This window comes from Cetorhinus maximus, unplaced genomic scaffold (assembly GCF_964194155.1).
Source record: "Cetorhinus maximus unplaced genomic scaffold, sCetMax3.hap1.1 HAP1_SCAFFOLD_145, whole genome shotgun sequence".
Lineage (NCBI taxonomy): Eukaryota > Metazoa > Chordata > Chondrichthyes > Lamniformes > Cetorhinidae > Cetorhinus > Cetorhinus maximus.
In genome coordinates, this window is record NW_027596139.1 from 843,870 (window position 1) to 871,509 (window position 27,640).

Here is a 27,640-nt window from a genome sequence, read left to right on the forward strand (position 1 = left end):
GGCAGGGATTGGAGTAGCTCTGCAGTGTAAAAGTGACAGGGCTAAGGATCGCTGCACTGTCGAGAGTCAGGAATGCAGCAGCGTTTCACTGTCAAAGCTTCAGGGCTGAGTGTGTGCTGCACTGTCAGAGAGTTTGGACTGAGGGAGCACTGCACAGATAGATGGTCAGTATTGAGAGAGTGCTGCACTGTCAGACTGTCAGGACTGAGGGAGCGCTGCACTGTCGGAGGGTCAGGACTGAAGCAGCATTTCACTGTCAAAGCTTTAGGGCTAAGTGTGTGCTGTACTGTCAGAGAGTTTGGACTGAGGGAGAGCTTCACAGTTAGATGGTCAGGATTGAGAGATTGCTGCACTGTCAGACTGTGAGGACTGAGGGAGCGCTGCACTGTCGGAAGGTCAGGGCTGAGGCAGTGTTGCACTGTGAGATTCTCACGACTGAAGGAGCCCTGTGCTGTCAGTGGGTGAGGACTCGGGGAGCGCAGCACTGTCAGAGGGTCAGGACTGATCGAGCGCTGCACTGTCAGAGGGTTACGCATGAGGGAACTCTGCAGTTTCAGAGGGTCAGGAATAAGGGAGCAGTATGCTGTCAGAGGGTCAAAACCGATGGAATGCTGTGCTGTCAGTGGGTGAGGACTCAGAGAGCACGACACCGAGAGTGGGTAAGGACTGATCGAGTGCTGCACTGTCAGAGGGTTAGGCATGAGGGAACGCTGCACTCTCAGAGGCTCAGGAATGAGGTAGTGCTGAATTGTCAGGGGATCATGAAAATCAGAGCGCTGCAATGTCAGGGAGTCACGGCTGCAGCACTGCTGCACTGTCAAAGGCTCAGGATTGAGGGAGCGCTGCACAGTCGGAGGGTCAGGAATGAGCGAGCGTTTCATTGTCAGAGGTTCTGGAATGAGGGAGCACCGCACAGTCAGTGAGGCAGGACGGAGGGAGTGCGGCACTCTTAGAGTCACGACTGGAGGAGTGCTGCACTGTCGGAGGGTCAGGACTGATCAAGCGTTGCAGTGTCAGATGGTTAGGCATGAGGGAACGCTGCACTGTCAGAGGGTCAGGAATAAGGCAGCGCTATGCTGTCAGATGGTCAAAACAGAGGGAGAGCTGCACTCACAGTAGGCCACAAATGAGGGACCGCTGCACTTTCAAAGCGTCAGGAAAACAGGAGCGCTGCACAGTCAGTGGGTCAGGAATGAGGGATCGCTTCACTGTCAGAGTTTTGGGAATGAGGGATCGCCGCACAGTCACTGGGTCAGCGCTGTCAGAGGGGAACTGAGCCCTGGACCGAGCTCATAAACTGACCCTATTCTGCTCCTTAATAATCCCATTCTGAGCTGGAACACTGACGGCAATTTTTTGATCATAAGAGCAATAGCCAGTGAACATTTCAGGAACTAAATTCAGACAGACAGAGAGAGAGAGAGAGAGGCCTAAATAGAACAACTGGAAGAAAGCTGAAAGCTTTGTTGAAGTCCAAGTAGACTACGTCAATTGCATTGCTCTCATCTGCACACCTGGTCACCTCTTCGAAAAATTAGCCCTCCCAACAATTAGCCCATTCACAAACAGATTTCTGGTTAATCCATCTATTTCCAACCTATAACCTTCTTTTCCTAATTACTTGATTACAAACTGTAGATAACATACTAAAGGTATTAAAATTATCAAAATCAACAACACAAACCTTTGAGCTGCCCCCAAGAAGACATTTAAAACCTTTTCCAATAAAATGTGGTAACTGTTGACTTTGATTCATCCTCTCCACCTGCACATCACTCACACAATTCTAAATTATTGGAATGTCGTAAGTACTTACAGTTCAAACAGAAGTTTATGCATGGACTTTAAATATTCTCCAGCTGTCTTCAGCTGCATCCACCTTGTGGATATTTTCTAAATCAAAATCCCTTTTCATTTAAATGTTACTCCTCCTGGTAGATACCAGTGTGTTTAATTGTACCCTGATTCTTCTAAAGTCATTTTTTCTGTGGAATATCTATTTTATGCCTTGGTGATTTATAATGTTTTATCACGCTACTGATCACATTAATCCATTCATGTGGTTCTGTTGCCAAGTATTGGAGCAAGTCTGGGGCCCATTCTTCAGTGCAGGAGCATCATACATTTCCACATGTTAGTAACTGCACATTAACATATCATATCTGCACACGCATACCGAAATGCCAATATCATGCCATCTAAAACAAGCCACTCTTCACTCTTAGGTAATCTTACCAGAAGTTGTTCAGGGGCAAGGGGGTGATGGGAGGAGGGGGTGGCATCTGCCTGTAGATATTTGCTTATCTCCCTCGTGTGCTGCAATTCCCGAGGGAGTGGGCAGACTATCAAAAGGAGTTTCCTTAAATCATTCAGAGGCAAAGACACAAAGACCTCAAGATAAAGCACTCAACTTACTAGTTTCATCTACCCTTTCCTGACTTTTATTAAAATGTACATAGATCCATATGGATTGATATATTCCATTCAACTATAGCCAGGAAGAGTTATTCATTTCCATTTGTTGGTGTTATTTCGCTCTTATATTCTAAGTGGGACATCCCATTAATTACTCTTCTCTCTCATGCATGAGCCCTGGAGGAAGTTATCGTCCAATAATATTCACATAATCCGGTGTTTTATATCAGAGACAGAAGTGTTTGCAATCAGTTTAGGGATAACTCCCATATCTCCTGTTCACAAACAGTTTGTCCTGTAAGATAACAAATGGGATGAAGCCAAATCTTTAAAAGGGAAAGTTTTTAGTTCAATAATCACTGGGCTGTCAGTGGAAAGGGTGAACTTCTCTGCTTCTTCTCAAAAGGGTGGAGCAAACATTCCCAAATGTGCACAACTGTGTAAACTTTTTGTAATCAGGTAAAAGACAAACCAAAAACTATTTTAATCTTTGTTTTTTTCCAATCCTATAGGTATTTTTCTCAGCTTTGCTCAAAAGTTTATTTTTGCTCTTTCATGAGGCATATTTCTAAATGCCTGTTATATTACTGAAAATAAAACTAAAACAGTTAGTTTGCAGTGGTAGAGAAAACCTTCAACCTTGTTAGACCAATAAGAGTAAAAGCGGGTGGAGCTTCCCACAGCTTGTGAGCTGCAATAAAAGAGGCCTGAATTTGATGCTGTGTCTGGCTGGTTTGTCGGTGGTTGGCCGGGCAGGGGAAGGGGGCCGAAGGGGGTGGCTGGTTGAGCGGGCAGTATCACAGATAGGCTTCCCACTGCATTCACGCCTGCCCGATCTCTCAGCAATTTAATGCTGGGGTGGACGTGGTCTCAGATGGGCTGTCCACCCCTGCCCCAATTGAGAAACATAGGAAATAGGAGCAGGGCACGGTCATTCGGCCCTTCGAGCCTGCTCCGCCATTCAGTATGATCATGGCTGATTCTCTATCTCAACGCCATCCTCCCGCTCTCTCCCCAGAACACTTGGCACCTTTAGAGTCCAGAGATCTATCAATTTCCTTCTTAAATATATTCCCTTAACGGCCCTTTCCTGCCCAGCCTCAATTTTTAATCTGGCGGGAGGACTTCTCGATTCTGGAGGAAGCCCGACAATGATCCAGTTCAGGCCTTGGGCGAGGGATGGGGGCGGAGTGAAGGTTCCTCCATCAGGGGTGGGTATGGTGCTGTAGTGGTATTGTCGCTGGAATACTAATCCTTATTCCTAGGCTACTGCTCTGGGGATACGGGTTCAAATCCCAACACAGCAGCTGGTGGAGTTTGAATTTACTTACACAAATTCTGGAATAGAAACTAGTCTCAGTGATGGTGACTATGAAACCAATGTCAATTGTTGTAAAGACCCATCTTGTGCACGAATGTCCTTTAGGGAAGGAAATTTCTCATCCGTCATCCTTACCTGGTCTTGTCTACATGTGGATCCAAACTCCTACATTACTCCAGAGTAATGTGGTTGACTCTTAAATGCCTTCGGAAGTGGCGTAGTCAGTTACTCTGTTCAGGGGCAATTACAGATGGGCAATGAATTATTTCTTTCCTGGGACACCCACACCCCATGAACGAATAAAGAAAAACTTTGCCCCCACCCCTTAAGCCCGGTAGCTGCAAGGCCGCCCCCCACCCGGCCTGAGGCCCCCAGAAATTACCTGTTGCTGGAATTTTGGGATTGAGGCTCTGGCAGCTACTTCCAGTCCCGGTCCTTTCCACTCCTGGAGCCTCAGGGACCAGAGAGCTCTCGACAAATCAGAATAGCCAGCAGCTCTCTGAGGCGGGACTTCCTCCCAGTGAAGGGCGGAACTTCCACCTGCAGCCAATTGACGCTCATCCCAGAGTGAAATGGCTGCGGGGCAGTGGGAGTTGGCGGGAATGTGTTCACCACCAACTCTTCGGATGGCGGGAAGGGAATCCTGGCCCTGACCATATGAAATAGCGGAGCGGGCTGGACGGGCCGTGTGGTTTACTCCTGCTCCTATTTATTCTGTTCTTGTGTCAAATTTGTCCGTAACCCTCCTGCAACTTGTGACATTTTACTTTGTTAAAGGCGCCCTATAAATGGAAGTTATTGTTGTTGCTGTGGTTTTGTATCTTTTATGTTTTATTTATGGTCGTTAATGATGAAGTGAGGAGAGTGTCTGAACCGCCCTTGTGGATAACCATTAGGAAACGGCTGTTACTGGTCAGGGTCACTGATTCCTTCCTAACCTGGTTAATAATCTTAGAGACCATGGGAAAGAGAGCAGCAGTTCAGACCTTGTGAGTGTGACAATAAAACAGGATTAACAGGAAGAGTCCCAATCAGACAGCTCACAGGCAAGAAAGAAGCAGAGAGTTCCTATTTACTGCCTAGTGTCATCCCCAAGACACCGGGGAAGAACAACCCAGGATGTGGAATCAGGAAAAGCCTGTCCAGCTCCCTTGGCCCATTGAATAAGGAAAGTCCCCGAGTCAGGACTTCCGCAAGATCCTAACACACATCTTCTCACAAACACCCAATTTCTGACCATCCGGAGACAGGAAGATTTGGGCCCATGGAATTTACAAAAGAATATTTCAATACCAAATAAGCAACTCTGAAATCAAAATAAAACATTATTAAAATAAAGAAGGCGAATGTTCAAATCTCTCTGTGGAGAAGCTGGATTATCTTTTCAGGTCCAGAGGAGGTTCAGGGCCCTGAACTGTTAACCCGAACTTCTCCACAGATGTTTCAGGATCAGCCTGACCAGCTTTTTCAGATTTATTTCATTTTATTCTGTTTGTATTTCACCCCCATTTCTTTTGCTTTTATTTCCTGTGAAGCCATCAGCTTAGTTTTTATTCTATTTGTGTTTATTTTTTTTAGTCATATAAACCTGAGAAATCAGACAGAAATGGTGCTTAATGTCTAGTAAAGAATAAAATGGTAAATTCACAATAATCCAAGGAGTGAAGCAATATCGTTATTATTTCTCGATTCTATTCATTTCTCACTATAAAATTTGGAACAATACAACATAATTAACAGACAGAAACTATTTGCTTACATTGCACATTGTGGCTGTTTTTGTAACACTGACTGTAAATGTGAATCGGAGCCGCTCTGTTACAGTTCTCAGTTCCGGCCAGTAGATGTTCCCACACTCCGGAACAATGAAGTTTACAGATTAGAGAAGAACACAACACAATAATTGTTCACATTGTATTGGACAGGGGAAATTTGGGAATAATAGGGAAGAAGATTAGCTCTAGGTCCATTACACAGGAGACGCAACACACAATAATTGTTCAGATCTGACAAAGAGAAAGCGCGGGTGTAGCACATGTTTCTTACTAATCTCTATTGAGAAGGAGCTGGGCCGCAAGTGCCATTTTCTTGTGGTCTCAGCTCTTTTAAGAGAGATGTGGTGATGCTGAGAAGAACCTCCAAGCTCAGAATTCAACAATTTATATATTTTTATTTGCATCTTTTTGAGCATTGCTTTCTTTGCCTTTGCCGATTTCGGCGTGGCCTTGACCCACCATGGGGGTTGGGGGGAGGTGGTTGGTCTGGCAACAATTCATCCAAGACTCATCTCTGCAGCCGCAGAAAGGCCAGCGGTCTCCCTGAACTACAGAATCCCCAATTATTGCACCTCCTCACCCCCTGTCAGCTGAACAATCCGTGGCACCATGGGTTTGGCTCTGGCTGCACTCCCCAGTTGACCCGTCATTCTCACCAGTATTCAGGTCTGAATAAATGTTGTAGAGCGAGATGCACTGAGGGGTTTATTGCACTACTGGCCTTGTCCTCCTTGACAGCCTGGCACTCACCCATTTCCTATGAGGAAAGACTGGATAGACTGGGGTTGTTTTCTTTGGAACAGAGGAGACTAAGTGACCATTTATTTGAGGTGTTTACAATTATGAGGGTAGAGCTGGAGTGGATCGGGAGGACCTATTCTGTATAGTTGCAGACAGGGTCACCCAGGAACATTAATTTGACAATTAATAGGCAGGTAAGTAGCACAATGAATGAGAGGCTGCTAACTCAGTCTATCACCATCAAAAAGTATTCACTAGATCACTGATTATAAAATTATAGTTTAGATCAGATTAGGGAGATTCATTTATGAACCATTCAGGAATCTAATTCATCCATTCCGCAGTCTGTCGATCTAATACTGTTGATTGGAGAAGAGGTTTGTCTTGGGATTTTGCCCATAACGGGGTATATAGTAAATCGTCCGGGTTTTTTGGACTCGGCCCGATTCTCTTTTCCATTGTTTGTTGCTTTCCCCGATGAGGTGTTAATCCCTGGCGCTCTCTGTCTGTTCCAGTGGATACAACACATCCCAGCCGCTCTAGTACAAGAAGATATGGGGAGCACCCCGGTGTCTGCATGAACATTTATCCCCCAACTTGCTCCTCTGGTGAGAAACTGGCATTAGAAATCAGCGGCCTCACAGAAACCTTTCAATTTCCATTTCAAGGATCTGAAACACCAGTTTTACACCCGAGTGACAATTTCCACCCACTTCCCAGCTGTGGCTGTTGCTGGTGAAGTCACTGTAATTGTCGACTCAAATTACCCTGAGATGTCGCTGTTGGGGCATCTCCTAGAATGATCGATGTGACTGTTTGATACAACTAAGCGGATTACTCGGGCACTTCAGAGGCCGCGAACATGACAGTCAATCACATTGGAGAGTCTGGAGTCAGAGACAGAACAGGCCAGATAAGGACGGCACGTTTCCTTTACAAACACTCGGGCAGATTAATGATCAGTGACAACAGTTTCTATTTAAAATCCAGCTTCTGTTAAACTGAATTAAAATTCTCAAACTTTCATCTGAACTCATGTTCTCTGGGTTATCAGAAAAACCCCAGGATTGTTAGTCCAGCAACATAACCCAATACACAATCCTCCCCTGATAGTTGAAATCGACTCCATTAAATGGGCCACTTATCTCATTGCAATTTGTGGGCTATCAGCGTTAATTGGGTGTCAGTGACAACATTATAAAAGGGTGTAAAAGCCTTTACAAAGTGTGTTTTTTTGTCCCTGTTACCTGTTCTTTCCACTGTATCAGTATTAATCTCTCATTACTGTATGGTGATTACGTTGACATTTCTGAGTTGATTCCTTACATTAAACCATAGAGTCTTATCTCTCTGTCCCTTGATCTGTCAGTCTGTGGCCCCAGGACATATCTAATACCAGATCATCTTTCTTGTGTGAGCCTGTTGTTCGAATCTGGTTATTACTGATTTCAAATTATTGGTTCCCTTCCTTGATTTTTTGAAGCCTGATGAACACAGTAAAACTTCACCATTTATTGTACCAGAGTGAGGGGAGAATAAACAAACTGTATATGATGGGGAATGTAAAATAAATCAGGAAATAATGTAATGTACAACAGGCCCATCAGTATCTGGAAAATAATATCAATCCAACAAAGTTACATCTTAAGGAACCTGACCCAGAACATCAAACTATCTTCTCTCTGTTTAAATGCTGGTGATCCTGCTCTGTGTTCAGACCACAACCCGTACATTAGGCCCGCAGAGTTTCAGGCTGTGGGTCCCTACATGGATCATGTCCATTTACTGCAGTGTAGTTTCCACTGGGTCACTTAACTTCCACAACTTGTTACTCTTTGAGCGGGTGGGTGAACTTACCAGGTCACCATCTTTATTTGACACACTCCAGTCCTCTTTGTCATTCCAGCTGTTTAGAAACTCACCCTTCAGTGTGTAAATTACAGCAATATCAATAGGGCAGTGTCTAACTTCAACACATTGTTTCAACAACTGATGATTTCTTTCTTAGGGACGACAGAAAAGCATTGATACTTTCAGTCCAATCCCTCAGTTACAGAATCCGCTGGAACCTCCCCAATAGGATACTCTCTCTGGGACTCCCCATGCAGTGGGTGTTTGTCTCTATTGGACAGTGGGATCTATCCCAGCTGAACAGACCCTGTACCCACCCTGAACCCACACAGGTTCACTTCCCAGCAGGGTCACTGGACAGTGATACTGAGCGGGAGCCCTAGGGGCTTTACCCCCAATCCCAGGAATACTGAGTGTAATTGTCAATGTCCCACTGCAGCCCAGACTGATCCCCACCCTGGGGCCTCCCTGTCTGTACATTTCCCCAGTGACCCATTGGGGAACATTCAGCCCCGGATATCCTGCAGAAGCAGCGCCTGTGGGGTCGGGCGGCTGAGTCTCGTGACCCTGTGGCTGGGCCTCTGACGTCACAATGGGAGATGACGCTCACTCAGCTCGAGCTGGAAACTGGGAAAGGGCCAATAGGATTTAAACCTGGAGCGCGGCCGGTTAAAGGGGAGGGAGAGAAACTCGGTTAAAAATGTTCCTATAATGAGAACAGGAACGTTTATCAATCCTAAGGTTCGCATCTCACTCTCAGTCCAGATCTGGTTCCCTGCAGCAACTTCAGCTGATTTTCTCCACTTTGACTGAACTGATTGCACTCCAGCCTGAAAGAGATTAAAGATTAAAAAGGAATAAACAGATTGAACAACAGTGTCAATAACAGGGAGACTGGAGTTAATGGGACAAATCTCCTGCTCACTGGGTCATCAGAGACCAGACATATGGCTGAAGATGGGCAGCGGGTCCCTGGGATGTCCTGACTCACGGGTCTACGTGGGAATTGCCCCAGAGGTTTAAATTTCCACTGGGCAATACCCCTGCTGTCCGGGACCCTGTGTGAATGTCTCTGACTCTGGGTAAGAATCGGAGACTTGGGACAAATCCACAGGACTTACCCGGGTAGTTACCCAGGAAATGTTAGACTGTAAAACCTGGTCTAATACACGGGTAACTCCACAACTGAGTCCCCCAATCACCCACCCCCCACCCTTCAACTGACCATCATACTACACCCAGACAACCCGATTAACCCCTCCAACCACCCCCACCCCCCACTGACCATCATACTACACCCACACTACCCGATTAACCCCTCCAACCACCCCCACCCCCCACTGACCATCATACTACACCCACACTACCCGATTAACCCCTCCAACCACCCCCACCCCCCACTGACCATCATAATACACCCACACTACCCGATTAACCCCTCCAACCCCCACCCCTCACTGAACATGATACTACACCCACATTACCCGATTAACCCCTCCAACCACCCCCAAACCCCACTGGCCATCATACTACACCCACACTACCCGATTAACCCCTCCAACCACCCCCACCCCCCACTGACCATCATACTACACCCACACTACCCGATTAACCCCTCCAACCACCCCCACACCCCCACTGACCATCATACTACACCCACACTACCCGATTAACCCCTCCAACCACCCCCACCCCCCCCACCGACCATCATACTACACCCACACTACCCGATTAACCCCTCCAAACACCCCCGCCAACCCGACTACCTCCTAACCCTCCCAACTCTGTCCTTGACCAAATCTGACTAAACCCCCGGCTCTACAGCCTGACCCAACAACGCCGCTGACCCAGCCCCATTGGCCATCAACCTGACCGCATTAACCCCCCGACCCCACCACTCTCCCCTGACCCGACTAGACTCTGCTCGTGTGGAGCTCCCCGGGGAGGTGGGGTCACTGCTGAAGGTCCCGGGAGGAAAATGAAGCAGTTTCAGTTTGGGAGAATCTTGTCGAGCAGCGGCAATCCGCTTTTCATTGCTGCTGTTTGATAGATTCAGGACCATTTATATTTTAAATCTCATTTATATTTTAATTATTACACTAACAATTAACACAAACACTCACTTGATCAGATTTGGAGTCCTACAGGTCAGGATGAGTCGGCTGAAAGCGGGGACAGATTGGTCTGTGAAGCGGTTGTATACCAGGTTCAGATCCGTCAGTGACCGGTTTGTACTGAGAGCGGAGGCGAGATACTCGGCACAAGAATCAGTGAGACGGTTACCCCATAGACTAAGGAACAGGGGGAGAAAAATAACAGGAATCAGGGTAAATCCACAGTGTTTTAACGAATATTATTAATAATAATATACAGTAAGAGACATTCCAAAAGCACAACATCCATTTATAAAGGAAAAAGAAAACACTATTAATGCTGCAAATTAAATATAAATATAATATACTGGAAATACTCAGTAGATCAGGCAAGTATTTGTGAAGAGAGAAACAGAGTTAAACATAGAACCATAGAAACTAGGAGCAGGAGTTGGCCATTCGGCTCTTCGAGCCTGCTCCACCATTCATTATGATCATGGTTGATCATCCAACTCGATATCCTGCTCCCGCTTTCTCCCCATATCCTTTGATCCCTTTCGCCCCAAGAGCTATATCTAACTCCTTCTTCAACACATGCAATGCTTTGGCCTCTACTACTTTCTGTGGTAGTGCTCACCAATTTCTGGGTGAAGAAATTTCTCATCTCAGTCCTAAATAGTCTATCCCGTATCCTCAGAGTGTGACCCCTGGTTCTGGATCCCCTACCATCCGGAACATCCTTCCTGAATCTACCCTGTCAAGTCCTGTTGGAATTTGATAGCTTTCTTTGAGGTCCCCCCTGATTCTTCTGAGCTCCAGCGAATATAATCCTAACCGACCCAATTCCTTCTCATATGTCAGTCCCGCCATCCCAGGAATCAGTCTGGTAAACCTTTGCTGCACTCCCTTTATAGCAAGAACATCCTTCCTCTGATAAGGAGTCCAAAACTGCACACAATCATCCAGGTGTGGTTTCTCCAAGGCCCTGTATAATTTCAGGAAGACATCCCTGCTCCTGTACTCGAATCCTCTGACTATGAAGGCCAACATACCATTTGGTTTATTTGCCGCCTGCTGCACCTGCATGTTTACCTTCAGCGACTGGTGCACGAGGACACCCAGGTATCGCTGCACATTCCCCTCTCTCAATTTATAGCCATTCCGAATATAATCTGCCTTCCTGTTTTTGCTACCAAAGTGGGTAACCTCACATTTATCCACATTATAATGCATCTGCCATACATTTGCCCACTCACTCAGCTTGTCCAAATCACACTGAAGCATCTCCACATCCTCCTCACATCTCACCCTCCCACCCAGCTTTGTGTCATCTGCAAATGTGGAGATATTACATTTAGTTCCATCATCTAAATCATTAATATATATTGCGAATAGTTGTGGTCCCAGCACCGATCCCTGCTGTACCCCACTAGTCACTGCCTGCCATTCGGAAAAAGACCTGTGTATTCCTACTCTTTGTTTCCTGTCTGTCAACCTGTTTTCTATCCATTTCAATACACTACCCCCAATCCCATGTGCTTTCATTTCACATGCTAATCTCTTAGGCTGGACTTTATCGAAAGTCTTCTGAACATCCAAATAAACCACATCCACTGGCTCCCCCTCATCAACTCTACCAGTTACATCCTCAAACAATTCCAGTACATTTGTCAAACATGATTTCCCTTTCGTATATCCATGCTCACTCTGTCCGATTCTGCCACTGTTTTCCAAACGCTCAGCTATTAAATCTTTTATAATGGACTCTAGAATTTTCCCCACTACCGACGTCAGGCTGACTGGTCTATAATTCCTTGTTTTCTCTCTACCTCTACCTAAATAGTGGGGTTACATTAGCTACCCTCCAATCTGTAGGAACTGTTCCAGAGTCTATAGAATCTCGGAAGATGACCACCAATGTATCCACTATTCTCGGGCCACTTCCTTAAGTACTCTAGGATGTAGATTATCAGGCCCTAGGGATTTATCGGCCTTCAATCCCATCAATTTCCCCAACCCATTTCCCTACCAATACCGATTTCTTTCAGTTCCTCCCTCTCACTAAACCCTGAGTTCCTCAACATTTCTGGTATGTTATTTGTGTCCTCCTTTGTGAAGAGATAACCAAAGTATGTATTTAATTGGCGGCCACTTCTTTGTTCCCCATTATAAATTGCCCTGTTTTTGACTGTAAGGGACCTACATTTGTCTTCACCAATTTTTTTCTCTTCACATACCTATAGAAACTTTTACAGTCAGTTTTTACGTTCCCCGCAAACTTACTCTCATGCTCTATTTTCCTCTTCTTAAACAATTATTTGGCCCTTCTTTACTGGATTCTAAACTGCTCTCAATCCTCAGGTCTGTTGTTTTCTCTGGCTAATTTGTATGCCTTTTCCTTTTATTTAATGTTGTCTCTAAATTCCCTTGTAAGCCATGGTTTGTCCGCCCTTCCTGTTTTACTTCTGCGCATGCCAGGAATAAACAATTGTTGCAGTTGACCCACGTGCTTTTTGAATGTTTGCCATTGCCTATCCACCGTCACCCCTTTAAATAACGTTTTCCCAATACATCACAGCCAACTTGCGCCTCATACCATTGTAGTTTCCTTTATTAAGATTCAGGACCCTAGACTCAGAATCAACTACATCACTCTCCATCTTGATGAAGAATTCTATCATATTAAAGTCTGAGCTGTTATTAGAACTGGGAAATAGCAGTGAATTGACAGGTTATAAGCTACAGCGTTTGGGGGATCTGCTGGCAAGGAGAGATCAGAATGGGATCTGCGATGTGATTAACTGACAGAAGGGATGATGGTGCAAGACAGCAGCACAGTATCTCCATGTCACTCGGGGGTGGGGGGGACATGGGATGATCCGTGACTCAGGAATGAATTTTTCTGGTCGGGTTGTGGATAATGGCTGTGATCTTGCTGGAAGCTATGAAGGCAACATCCCTGGTTTACTGATGTCTCCCTGGATGTGCTTCCCCAGACTGCTCGGGCTCGGAGGGAGGTCTTGTTCCCTCAGGACAGGAGGAGGAGATCGGCCCAGTCAATCCAAGCAAGCCTTGGTAGAGATTGCCGAGGAGGTGAGCAGGTGTGGGGCACGTGGTTGCAGTGACACAAAAGGATCAAAGTCCTGATGTGTTCTGGCAAGGTGAGTGCAGCACCAATGTTAAACGTACAGCGTTATACGTGACTAAGGATGCCCAGGTAGCAGCATTGACTGTCAGAGACATGTCAGCCTCTCTGTGGAAGGCCCTGGCCAGTGAGAGTTGACCCTGCACTGCCGAGACTGAGTGTCCACATGCAGGAGGCATCTCTGTGGTGACATGATGGACAGCCAGGCTGACATCAGCATAGACTAATGTGTACCTTTGATGGGTGAGTAACCAAAGAAATGTATGTGCTTGTAGAAGAGAGCACATGATGTCAGGGAAGGAGCCACTAAGAGTGCTGGCGTCCAGATCTTGCCATCCTTACACCAATGGAAGATGAAGTGCTGCAGCTGGGAGGCCTGAAGGCCGGGCAGATGGTTGGTGGAGCTGAGAGATCGAGTGGCCTAGTGAACGGGCACAGGAGGGCCTCCGGGGTCCACAAAACATAATGCTTCTCTATCCATCACTGGCCACAGATTGTAGTCTGAAGAACGTGTTGGAATAAGAACAGAATAACTAGGAGCAGGAGTAGGCCATTCAGCCCCGAAGCCTTCTCCGTCATTTGATAAGATGATGGCTGATCTGATTCTGGCTGATCTGATTCTGGCCTGAACTCAGCTTTCCTGTTGGTCTGCGTAACCCTCAATTCTCTTGTCAATCAAAAATCTACCTTAACTCAGCCTTGAATATATTTAATGACCCAGCCTCCACTCGCCTCTTGGGAAGAGAATTCCACAGACTAACTAAATTTCTTCTCATCTGAGTCTTAAATGGGAGACCGCTATTTTTTAAAACAGTGTCCCTAAGTTATCCTCCCACAAGAGGAAAAATCCTCTCAGCACAAACCCTATCAAGTCCCCTCAGGATCTTCTGTGTTCAATAAGATCACCTCTCAGCCTCCTGAACACCAACGAGTGTAGGCCCAATCTGCTTAACTTTTCATCATAAAATAAACCCCTTCATCCCAGCAATCAGTCGAGTGAACCTTCTCTGAAATGGTTCTAATGCAATTATACCCTTTCTTAACTAAATAGACCAAGACTGTATAGTTTACTCCAGATGCTGTCTGACTAAGGCCCTGTTTAGCTGCAGCAAAACTTCTTTTATAATGCATTCCCCTTGCAATAAAAACATATGAAATAGGGGCAGGAGCCAACTATTCAGCCCTTAGAGCCCACTCCGCCATTCATTGAGATCATGGTTCATCTTCCACTTCAACAACATTTCCTTTTATTAACCCCATGTTCCATGATGCTTTCAATGTGTAGAAATCTATAAATCCCAGTCTTGAACATACTAAATGACTGAGCCTCCTCTGGGGCAGTGAATTCCAAATATTCACCACCCTCTGAGTGAAGAGATTCCTGCACATCTCAGGCCTAAATGGCCTGCCCCTTATTCTGAGACTGCGTCCCCTGGTTCTATACACCCCCAGCCTGGGGCAACCTCCTACCTGCATCTACACTGTCAATCCCTGTAAGAATTATGTATGCCTGAATGAGATCACCTCTCATTCTTCTAAACTCAAGAGAATAGAGGTCCAGTCTATTTAATTTTTCCTCAGCACGCATTGCTCCAGGAATTATTTTAGTGGAACGTTCATTGCACTCAGTCTAAGACAAGTATATTTTTCCTTAGGTAAGAAGACAAAAACTGCATAGAATGCTCCTGTTGCTGTCTCACCAAGGCAGTGAGACATCTTTACTCCTAAACTCAAATACACTTGTAATAAAAGCCAACATAACATTTACCTTTTTAACTGTTTGCTGTACCTGCATGTTAGCTTTAAGTGAGTCATGAACAAGGACATTGAAATACCTTGGAAGATCAACGCTTCCCAGTCTCTCACCATTTAACAGATGTCTGTATTTGTTATTTCCTGCCAATGTGGATAACCTCACATTTCTCCATATTGTATTCCATCTGCCAAGTTTTGGCCAATCTCTTATCCTCTCCAGATCCCATCGAAACATCTTTGCATCCTCCTCACAACTCACACTTCCACTTAATTTCCAGTCACCCGCAAACATCTAAATATTACATTTAATCCCCACGTCCAAATCATTGATATAGATTGTGTATAGCTGCGGCTGTAATCCTTGTGCTACCTCAATGTACCACATCCACGGGTCTCCCCTTATCTATTCTGCTGACTGCATCCTCAAAAACCCCATCAAGTATGTTAAACATGATTTCCCTTTCATAAATCCATGTTGAATCTGCCCAATGTTACCATTATTTTCTAAGTGTTCTATTATCACATCCTTTATTGCAGAATCTAGCATTTTCCCTACTACTTATGTCAGGCTAACAGATCTCTAGTTCCCAGTTTACTCTCTACCTCCTTCTTAAACAACGGGGTTATATTTCCCAACTTCCAATCTGCAGAAACCATTCCAGAGGCTACAGAATTTTGAAATATGATCAACAACGCATCTACTATCTCTGCAGCCACTTCCTTCAACACTCTGGGATGTAGAACATCAGGTTCAGGGGGTTTATCTACTTTAGGTCCCAGTAATTTTTCGAATACTTTTTTTTTTAACAAATATTAATATCTTGCAGTTCCTCGTTTACACTAGTCCCTTGATTCTCCTTTATTTCTGAGCGATTTTTTATTATATTTCTCTGTGAAGACAGACACAAAATATTTGTTTAATTTCTCTGCCATTTCCTTATTCCGCACTGTAAATTTTCCTGACTTTGCTTGTAATGGAACCACATTTATTTTTACTAATATTTTCCTTTTTACATACCTACATAAGCATTTACAATCAGTTTTTGTGTTTCTTGCTAGTTTACTCTCATATTCTATCTTTTCTTTCTTATTCCATTTCTATGTCCTCCTCGGCAGATTTCTAAACTGTTCCCAATTCTCAGGCTTTCCTTTTTCTGGCAACTTTATACATCTCTTCCCTTGATCTAATACAATTCTTGATTTCTTCCGTTGGGACACTTTGATTGCTGGGTTTTTGTGCATCAAAGTATTTTTGAAGTAAACACATCACATTTCAAAGCCTTGAATGGAAATTGGGGTTAAGGCACCACTGAGATTCACACTCAGGGTCTTCGGTTTACTAGACAGTCGTTGGAACTGCTTCTGCCACAGCATCCACAGAAACGCCAGCAGACCAAATTTCTCCCTAATCACTTGCTCCACTGCATGCCTAGCGATTCATGGACTGGGGCTCCCAGATCCCTCAGTACCGTACAGTCTGCAGTCTTTCTCCATTCAGGTAGGACACTGCTTTTATATTCTTACAGCCAAAGAGGACAAATTCACATTGTCCCACATTAAACTCCATCTGCCAATTTTTTGCCCATTCACTTCACCTCTGAATCCCTTAATAGACTCTTTATGTCCACTTGACAAGTTACTTTCCTACCTTTGCGCCATCAGCAAATTTAGCTACCATGCATTCAGTTCCTTCACCCAAGTAATTTACAAAGGTATTTGAGGCCTTTGTGTCACTCCACTAGTAGCAGTTTGCCAAACCGAAAATGACCCTTTGCCCCAACTCTCTGTTTGTTGTTAGCTAATCAATCATCTATACATACTAATATGCTACTACCTATATTACAAAATCTTATCTTGTTATCTTTTATATCTTTAATGTCACACCTTATCAAATTGCTTTTGGAAATCCAAGTGCACCAAATCTACAGATTCTCCTTTATCAATTTTCATGTTACTTCCTCAAAGAAATCTAATACATTCTCCCCATGTGATTTCCAATCTGCTGGACCTTCCATGAATCCAGTGAATTTTGGAAGATCACAATCAATGCATCTACTCTGTCTGCAGCCACTTCCTTTAAGACCCTATGATGAAAGCCATCAAGTCAAGGGACTTGTCAACCTTTGGTTCTAATAGTTTCCTTAATACCTTTTCCCTCGGAACCCTGATTGTTTTAAGTTCCTCCTTTCTTTTCACCTCTTGATTTCCAAGTATTCTTGGGATGTTTCTTGTGTATTCTACAGTGAAGAGGGACACAAATTGCCTGTTCAAAACTTCTGCCATTTCCTCCTTTCCCAATATTAATTTCCCAGCCTCATTCTCGAAGAAACCTGTGCACACTTTAGTTCTCATTTCCTATATAAATATTTGGAGAACCTTTATCAGGTTTTATACTTCTGACTTGCTCTCATACTATGCTAATTACAGGCATCTTTACTAAGATGTCATTAATTATTCCAGTCTCATTGAACATTCCCAGGTCTAAAATAGCCGTTCTGTGGTGGGTACTTGGATATACTGACTAAGAAGTTGTCTTGAATACACTCTACGAGCTCATCTTCCAGGAAACCTTTGCCATTCTGCTTCATCCAACATGTGTGAAGATTAAAATAACACGCGGTTATTGCAGCACCATTCTTACAGGCGCACATGTTTTTTTCTGTATATTCTGTCCGAAAGTGTGAAGGTATTAGGGGCCTATAAGCTACTCCCACATGGACTGCTGTGGTTCAAGAAGGCAGCTCACCACAACTTTTCCAAGGACAATTAAGGATGGGCAATTAATGTTGGCCTAGCCAGTGATGCCTGGATCCCATGATTGAATAAAAAAGTGACATGTTACCTTTGCTAATTCTTATTTCTACTCAAACTAATTCTACATCTTGATCTTCTGAACTAAGGTCATCTCTGACTACTGTGCTAATGTCATCAGTTATTAACAGAGCGACCCCAAGACCTTTTCCTCACTTTTGCCATCTAATCACTTTTTTCTTTTTCGCAAATTAATGGCCACAGTGACCGGGGACAGACACCCAACTCTGAAGAGGAGGGGAGACCTCGCAATATTCCCCTACAACCGAGACACAAAGATCTTTGGGACTGGCATCCCATAGCCTAGGGTTCAGAGAGAGAAATAACATGAATCAAACTAAATGTTTCCTTTTATTCATAGCTAACACTAATAATAATGGACAGTGTTTTTTAATACTAGTAACAGTGCACAAATATATTGTTAAACATTCATTTATTCTAAACACAATCTCACACTGTCTAGTACTTACTCCAGTTTCTGTATTTTACAGTCCGGTCTCCTCAGAGCTAAAGACAGTCGTTTCATTCCTGAATCTCCCAGTTCGTTAGCAGTCAGGTCCAGATCTGTCAGTGAGCGATTAAAAACAGAGGCAAGATCCTCAGCACAAGAATCTGTCAGATTGTTGCCCCATAGACTGGGGGGTGGGGGGAGGGTTCGAGAGAGAAAAAATAACAGGAATCAGAATAAATTTCCAGTTTTTTTCAAAGAATGTAACTAATTAAAATAATAATATACAGTGTGAAACATTCAAGAAACACAACTTCAAACCATGAAAGCAATCTATAATTGATGCTGTGGATGTGAAATATAAAGGAAAGTTCTGTAAGTAGTCAGCCTGGGAGACAGTATCTGTGAAGGGAGAAACAGAGCCCAGAGTCCCGCAGGAGGGCTCGTGCCTGACCCAAGCAGGCGGGGAATCGGGCGAGATGATGTCGGACGAGCGTCCTGACATCATCGCGCACTCGTGCGAATTTTCCTTTGGCGGGCACGCGCAAACGTTGAAGAGCTCCCGCGGATAATGAAGCGGGAAATTAAACCCATTAACTTCCCAATTGTTCTATTGGGTGTTGAACCACGTCATACTCGCTGTAATTCTAGGGTCACGACCTCAAAGGGATAATTTCCCTGCTTGCAAGACACATCCACAGTATCCCCAAGTCCTTGCCCGGGGTCGCTAGAGGACATGGGACATCAGTGATCAGGGGATGGAGTTTGTGGTGGGGATGAGGATAATGGCCGTGAGTGCTGCACACAGGGTGAAGCTTACAACTTCACTTATGGCTTATGATGAAAGTGAATTTGGTAGAAAGGTCATTCCCTCCCAGCCACTGGCAACGCCCAGGCAGCAGCATTGGCTGTTAGAGACATGTCAGCCTCTCTGGAGGGCCCAGTCAGAGTTGATTTGTGATGACCAAATGGCTCCATGCAGGACCCATCCCTGTGGTGTCATGATGGACAGTCAGGCTGCACCATCTTAGGCTCATTCCGGACTTTGATGGAAGGTGAAGCGCTGGAGCTGGGAAGCCTAGAGGCTGGGCGGCAATTACTGATGGTGAGATGGGTTATGGAGCTGGGAGAGAGAGTGTTTAAATAGATGGACAGAGGAGAGCCTCTGCTGACCACAAAACATCGTGTTCATGTGTGCATCACTGTTCACACACAATAATCTGAAGGGTGTGTTGTAATGTGCATTGCCCTCGAATCACTCTTCTCGCTCTCACAAATCAAGGACTCCTGTGACCGGGGGACAGCCCACCTCTGAGGAGGAGGAGAGGTCCTCAGAGGGTGCACCATCACTTTATTCCCCAGCACCCTCAGCAGAAACATTTGTGGGACTGACATCCCATGGACTGGATTAGAGACAGAAATTACATGAATCAGAGTAAATGGAGATTTTTAAAATTAATAACTTTATCACCGGCACTAGTAAAATTGGACAGCGTTCATTTATTATACCAGTAACAGGGCTGACATTGTTTTGTTTTCTATCCTATTATAAACACAATCTCACACAGTTTGTACTTACCCCAGTTTCTGTATTTTACAGTCCGGATCCCTCAGAGCCTCAGACAATAGATTCACCCCTGAATCTCCCAGTTTATTATGATCAAGGTTCAGATCCGTCAGTGACCAGTTTGTACTGAGAGCAGCGGCGAGATCCTCGAAAGCAGAACTTGTGAGATCGTTACAACACAGGCTGAAGATCAGAGGGAGAAAGATAAGAGGGATCAGTGTAAAGTCAGTGTTTTAAAGACCATGAATGACAATAATAATATATAGTGTGAGAAATTCAAGAAACAACTTCCATTGATCTAGTAGGTTAAACGTTGGTGTAAATCTGAAATCTAAATAGAATATGCTGGAAATACTCAGCAGGTCAGGCAATATCTGTTCAGAGAGAAAAAGAGTTTAATGTTTCTGTCAATGCATTTTCATTAGAATTGAAAAAAAAATCAGCGAATCAACAGGTTTTAAGCAACAGGGAAATGGGGATGGGAGGGTGGCAAGGAATGGACAATATGAAAAAGGATGATGATACAAAACAAAAGCACAGGATTCCCATGTCCTTATCCGGGTTGCTGGGGAGGGGCTTGGGATGGTCAATGGCTTGGGAATGGAGTTTGTGATGGGGCTGAAGATAATGACTGGAATTTTACCGGAGGCGGTGAAGGCCTGATCAGATTGTAAGTGGGTGTTTGGACGGAGGGTCAGGGTAGTCAGAGTTACGAATGCGATATTATCAGTGCTGACAGGTGGGAGGAGCCGTCCACTTCGGGGGTGCAGACAGGGGACGTCCCGGTTCAGACAATGCTGGCGCCATCTGTAAAGGCAGCCAGCAGTACTTTCAAACACAGCAACTCTGGAGGGACCAGCGAGGGAGCCCTGGTTACTGAATGAAGAGCTGAAATGGCAGAAGACAGATCAAGGGTTGCACGCCGATGAGTGCTGCATGCAGGAGACATGCATGTGGTGCCATGCGGGACAGTCAGGCTGCCACCAGTATAGGCTAGTGTGTCTCTTTGATGGGCGAGTTACATGAAGATTTCTATGCTTGCAGATGAAACAGCTGGCGAGAGGGCCTGAGCCAAGATGGGTCGCTGTGTCTCAGATCTCCTCAACTTTACACCCATGGAAATTCAGACACATGAACTGGGAGATCTGGAGGCAGGGCGGTAATCACTGATGTTGAGGTGCGTTGTGGAGTTGAGAGAATAAGTGCCTTAATGGATGGACACAGGAGAGCCTCTGCTGACCACAAAACATCTTGTTCATTTGTCCATCACTGGTCACAAACAATAATCCGAAGGATGTGTTTTAATATGCATTTCCCTCCATTCACGATTCTCGCTCTCGCAAATCAAGGACTTCTGTGACCTGGGGCCAGCCGTCCACCTCTGGGGAGGAGGAGGGCTCCTCAGAGGGTGAATCATCACTTTATTCCCCCGCACTCTCAGATCATCTATCTGTGGGACTGACATCCCATGGACTGGACTGGAGACAAAAATAACATGAATCTGAGTAAATGTAGATTTACTCAAAAATTAATAACTTTATCACTGGCACTAATAAAATTGGACAGCATTTATTTATTATACCAGTAACAGTGCTGACATTGTTTTGTTTACTATTCTGATATTATAAATACAATGTCACACAGTCTGTACTTACCACAGTTTCTGTATTTTACAGTCCGGATCCCTCAGAGCCTCAGACAATAGTTTCATCCCTGAATCTCCCAGTTTATTATTACAAGTTTCAGATCCGTCAGTGATCGGTTTGTACTGAGAGCAGAGGCGAGATCCTCGGCACAAGAAGCTGTGAGATTGTTATGACGCAGGCTGAAGATCAGAAGGAGAAAGATAAGAGGGATCAGGGTAAAGTCATTGTTTTAAAGAGCATTAATGACAATAATAATATATAGTGTGAGAAATTCAAGAAACAACTTCCATTTATCTAGAAGGCAAAATACTATCGTTGGTGTAAATCTGAAATCTAAATAGAATATGCTGGAAATACTCAGCAGGTCAGGCAATATCTGTTCAGAGAGAAAAAGAGTTAAGTGTTTCTGTCAATGCACTTTCATTAGAATTGAACAAAAAAATCAGCGAATCAGCAGGTTTTAAGCAACAGGGAAATGGGGATGGGAGGGTGGCAAGGAAAGGACAATATGAAAAAGGATGATGATACAAAACAAAAGCACAGGATTCCCATGTCCTTATTCGGGTTGCTAGGGAGGGGTTTGGGACGGTCAATGGCTTGGGAATGGAGTTTGTGATGGGGCTGAAGATAATGACTGGAATTTTACCGGAGGCGGTGAAGGCCTGATCAGATTGTAAGTGGGTGTGTGGACGGAGGGTCAGGGTAGTCAGAGTTACGAATGCGATTTAATCAGAGCTGACAGGTGGGAGGAGCCGTCCACTTCGGGGGTGCAGACAGGGGACGTCCTGGTTCAGACAATGCTGGCGCCATCCGTAAAGGCAGCCAGCAGTACTTTCAAAAACAGCAACTCTGGAGGGACCAGCGAGGGAGCACTGGTTACTGAATGAAGAGCTGAAATGGCAGAAGACAGATCAAGGGTTGCACGCTGATGAGTGCTGCATGCAGGAGACATGCATGTGGTGCCATGCGGGACAGTCAGGCTGCCACCAGTATAGGCTAGTGTGTGTCTTTGATGGGCCAGTTACATGAAGATTTCTATGCTTGCAGATGAAAACAGCTGACGAGAGGGACTGAGCCAAGATGGGTCACTGTAGCCCAGATCTCCTCATCCTTCCACCCATGGAAATTCAGACACATGAACTGGGAGATCTGGAGGCAAGGTGGGCAATCACTGATGTTGAGGTGGGTTGTGGAGCTGAGAGAATGAGTGCCCTAATGGATGGACACAGGAGACCCTCTGGCGAGCACAAAACAAACATTTCCCTAGAAACACTATTTTTTCTTTCACAGATCGAGGGCTGTGACCGGGTGACAGCCATCCACCTCTGAGGACGAGAAGGGGACCTCAGAGGGTGCACCGTCACATTATTCCCGTCGCACCCTCCACCAGTGCAGGTACTATCACGTCGGGAGATAATCACATTCCATTAGTAAAGGAGTCACAATCTGGTGAACAGCACAGACACGCCCGAGCAGCTGATGGATACAGTAATAGCCAAGGTCACACACTCGGAGGGCTTTGGGAGGGAAAGGCAATGTCAAGCTTCAGGCTGATGACATGTCACCAGCATCTTCAACAAGGTAGCAGATGTTGGAACTGCAGCATGAGGTATGTTAACATAAAGAAGCTGTGTGTAACCAGACACAAAGGATGCAGGCGTTAATCCAAGCGATGAGTATTGCTTTGTCCTGGGCATGTGTGCCCTAGGCATCCTGTACTGAGAGATTGGTGATCTTGATGGACAGTCAATCCAGAAGACCAACGATTGGAGATACACACTGACCTGCATCTCATCACCACCTCCATGAGCAATGGCTGGGTGAGAGGGGGTGAGGTGACTGGAGTCATCACCAAGTCCTCGGACTCCTCAGGTGAGCAGGGAGGGTCCAGTGTGCCCTGAAAGTGTATAGGAGAGACTGCCTGCAGCATCTGGGGGCTCCTCTCAGAGTGCTCCTGGATTTGGCAGCGGGTCCTCCACTGCTCTGACCGGAACACCAGCACCTCACAAACCCACGATAACAGAGCCTATCTGTGCAGGAGGCCCTCAGTATGCTGGGGCCCTCCAGACCTCAGGAAACCAGAGGACAACCACCATGGTCATTGAAATCCTCGGAGGAGAAAGGTCAGCACCCTGCCTCCACCTCAGCTGAAAGCGCAGGGGGAGCACAACGTAGGAGCCCCCATCATCACTTTAAAAGGTTCATCTCATTGCACTTGGGTTTCACAGGGTTATATTTTATTGTGACATATCACCTTGCTGTGTATGTGTCTTCAATGAATTTTAAGATGGTGCATCACAAAATTAATATTTCACCATTATTTTGAGGACATTACTGGGCCTTTAACAGTTCACTGCCTCCTGCAAAGGGTGACAATGGAAGGACAACACAGAATAAGTTCAATTCATTTCCAGCGTTTTTGCCTCATGTGCTAACGGTTCAAGGGAAATGTAAAAGACATTCAAAGAAACAGCAGCAGAGCTGCACAAGGTGGAAGATTAATTATATTAAATGGGTGTCTAAGTAAAGACTCATATGGAACACGTCTGTATGTTGAATCTCAAGCTTCACTTGCATGTTTTGACCAGGTGACAGTGCAGGGACGGGGATATAGTTCCAAGTCAGGATGGTGTGTGAATTCGAGGAGCACTTGCAGTTTGTGATGCATCTGCTGACCTTGTCCTTCCAGGTGATAAAGGCCACGGTTTTGGAATTTGCTGTTGAAGGAGTCTTGGTGTGATGCAGCCGCCAATGTGGGTCAGTGGTGGAGGGAATGGATGTTAAGTTGGTCAATGGGATTCTGTACAAGCATGCTCATTTCCCCTGGATGGTGTCGAGCTTCTTGATTGTTGTTAGAGCTGCACTGATCCAGGCAAGTGGAGAGCATTCCTTCATATTCCTGACTTGTGGCCTTCTAGATATTTAAGAGATTTTGGGGTGTCAGGAGGTGAGTTACTCACTGCAGAATTCCCAGCCTCTATGGGCTGGGAGGTGGGTGGAGTGGTGGTCGAGCGGTGGTGAGGTTAGATTCTCTGTTGTTGGAGATGGTAATTGCCTGGCTCTTGTGTGGTGCATTTGTTATTTGCCACTTATCAGGCCAAGCCTACAAATTCTCTTGGTCTTGCTGCACAAGAACAAAGAAATAAGAGACGGAATAGCCTGCTCAGACAATACGGTCATGGATGACCTAGGGTTTCAACTCCACTTTCCCACCCACTCCCCGTGTTGCTCAATCCCATGAGGGACCAAAAACCTGTCCATCTCAGCCTTAGAATTATTTATTCAACGATGGTGATCCACAACCCTCTGGGATAGAGAATTCCAAAGATTCATAACCCCTTAAGTGAAGCATCAGTCCTTAAAGTTCAGTAGCCTATACTGAGACTGTTTCCCTGCAGACAGAAGTTAGGGAGCTAGGTAAGAAATTAGCAAGCGCAGCCTGAAAAGCAGTAATCTCTGGATAACTCCTTGTATCCCACACAAGTGAACACAGAAATAGGAGGGTAAGCAGATGAATTAGTGGCTGGAAAGATGGTGCAGGGGAAAGGGATTTAGAATTGCTGGGACTTTGTAAGCAGCTCTGAGGGAGGTGGGACCTCTACAGGCCAGATGGATTGCACCGGAACAGAGCTGGAGCTGAGTTCCTGGTGATTTGCTCCTGGTATTGGGGAGGGTTTAAACTAACTTGGCAGGAGTGTGGGAACCAGCAGGTAATAACAGAGAGGAATACCAAGGAATACTGCGAGAAATATATAGCACTAGAGTAGGAAATAATAAGTTATTAAGTCTGTGCAGAGTAAGGGAGAAGACACTAAAGTCTAAATCAGGGTTACAGAGCATGTTTGTGAATGCATGGAGTGTGGTAAATAAGATTGGTCTGAATGTAGGGTATTCAGGAAAGATAGGAAAGGGAGAAAATGGAATGGGGTATTTGGAATGATTAAGCAGAATATTTCAGCGCTGGAGAAAGGGGATGATCCAAAGAGGACAAGGACGTAATTTATATGGCTCGATCTATGGAACAAAAAAGGTGCAATTACATTGCTAGTCTCTAGGCGACCAACTAGGGGAAAGATGGAGAAGAACAAATTTGCAAGGAAATTCCAGAGAGGTGCAAGAATTATAGAGTAGTTATAATGGGGAACTTTAATTTTCCAAATATAGACTGGGATTATATTAATGTGACAGGCAGAGAGGGGCCAGAATTCCTAGAGTGACAAGGAAATTGTTCTACAGCAGCGTGTTTCCAGTGTGAGAAAGGATGCACAGCTTGACATGATTCTTTGGAATAAGATGGGCCAAGTGAATCAAGTCTAAAGGAGTGATCACTGTATCATAAGGTTTAAGCTGACTATGGGATAAAACAAAGAACAGTCCAGAGTAAGAATAATTAATATGGGGAAAGCCAACTTTAATGGTCTAAGAATGGGTCTGACCCAGTTAAATTGGACTGTTTGAGCCAATAATCGTCAGACGTGTCTGGCCTCCCCCATTGAGGATGGGAATATTGGTGGAGCCTTTTCCTCCAGTGAGCTGTTTAATCGCCCGTCACCATTCACAACTGGATGTGACAGGTGTACAAAACTTTGATCTTATCGGTTGGTTGTGGGATCATGTTCTTCTCCCATTAGTTGGCATGCAAGTTGTCCTGGGTTGTAGCTTCACCAGTTTGGTGCCTCATTTTTAGGTGCACCCAAGTCTAAGTCATTAGCATATATCAAGAAATGTAATACTGCTCGTCCTGAAGCAACCGGTGGAGAGCTCCACTGTCTGCTTCCTCGAACTGAAAAACAACTATTAACAACTATTTTCTGTTTCCTGTCACTCAGACAACTTTATATCCATGCTGTCACAGTCCCTTTTATTACTTGGGCTTTAACTTCGCTGCCAAGCTAATTATGTGCCTATTAATAAGTTTTATTTTAAACAACACTATTCCCAATACTAATAATAACAACGTGTTTATGTTTCAGATTATTAAATATGGAAATTATTGTCATTGGCAGCTGCGCCTTGAGCTCTTCAGCCCCAAGCTTTGGATTTCCCTTCCTAATTCCTTCCACCTCTCTACCCCTCTCTTCTCCTTTAACACTCTCGTTAAAACCTACCTCCCTGACTTGGCTTTTAGTTGCCTGTCCTAATATCTCATTTTCCACGCTGCCCAAGTCTGTTCGATAACACTCCTGTGAAGTGTCTTGGGACAATTAACTATATTAAAGCTGCTATATGAATGAAAGTTGATGTTGTTGTTGATGACACCATGACTGATACTAATGATACCGTACAGAGTTCGACATCCTGTTATCAGAAACAACATCTCACACAGTTTCTGAATTTTACTGTTGGGTTAGTGGGAGCCACAGACTGTGATAGCTGATTCATTTTGCTAGTTTATTATCTGCCTTACCAATATATTTGTGAATGTTTTACACTTTTATTACAAACTGAGAAGCTTTTTAGTTTAAAGATCTATAATGTGAATGATAAATTAAGCTAAGCTAAAAATGTAAGAATACAATATGGGGGGGAATTTTACTGCACGGGAGGGGCTGTAAAATAGGATGGGCCGTTCACAATCCATTGACTTCGGCGGGGTCTGGAAAATCCCGCTGGCGAGAGGGGCCATGAAATTCCACCATGGGAATTGTAGAAGCCATAATCGTTTTGTCCAGTTTTTAATTCTGATTCATGTCTTTGAGAATGACTTTAAATGATTTTTAAAGGTATTATTCCTGAATCTTGCAGTTTGTCGTAACTCAGGTCCAGGCTCATCAGTGCCCAATTTGTGCTGAGGGCGGAGCTATGAATATGTGAGGCTGTTACTATCCGGCTGGAGATCATAGAGAGAAACATTTCATGAATCAGAGTAAATCCGGGGTGTTTATTAATAACACTAATACTTGTAGTAATGATAATGTGCAGTGTTTATTAGTGACACTATTACTGATAATCATAATACTTTACAGCATCAGACATGCAGTTATTATAAACATAATTCCACAGCCTGGTAACTTGCTGGGAGACAGAGCAGAGCTGCGGGAGACAGTTAGGTTCTGAGAAGCGCCTGTAAAT

The 27,640-nt window shown here is 44.8% G+C and overlaps 1 protein-coding gene across 1 annotated transcript in view; it reads right to left on the minus strand.

The window, feature by feature from the left end:
* LOC144672924 (NACHT, LRR and PYD domains-containing protein 3-like) overlaps positions 1 to 27,640 on the minus strand; it is a 305,162-nt gene that overhangs the window by 255,332 nt on the left and 22,190 nt on the right. The window contains 1 exon segment of the mRNA XM_078534937.1: positions 18,378 to 18,533. Coding sequence (XP_078391063.1) covers positions 18,378 to 18,533 — 156 coding nt within the window.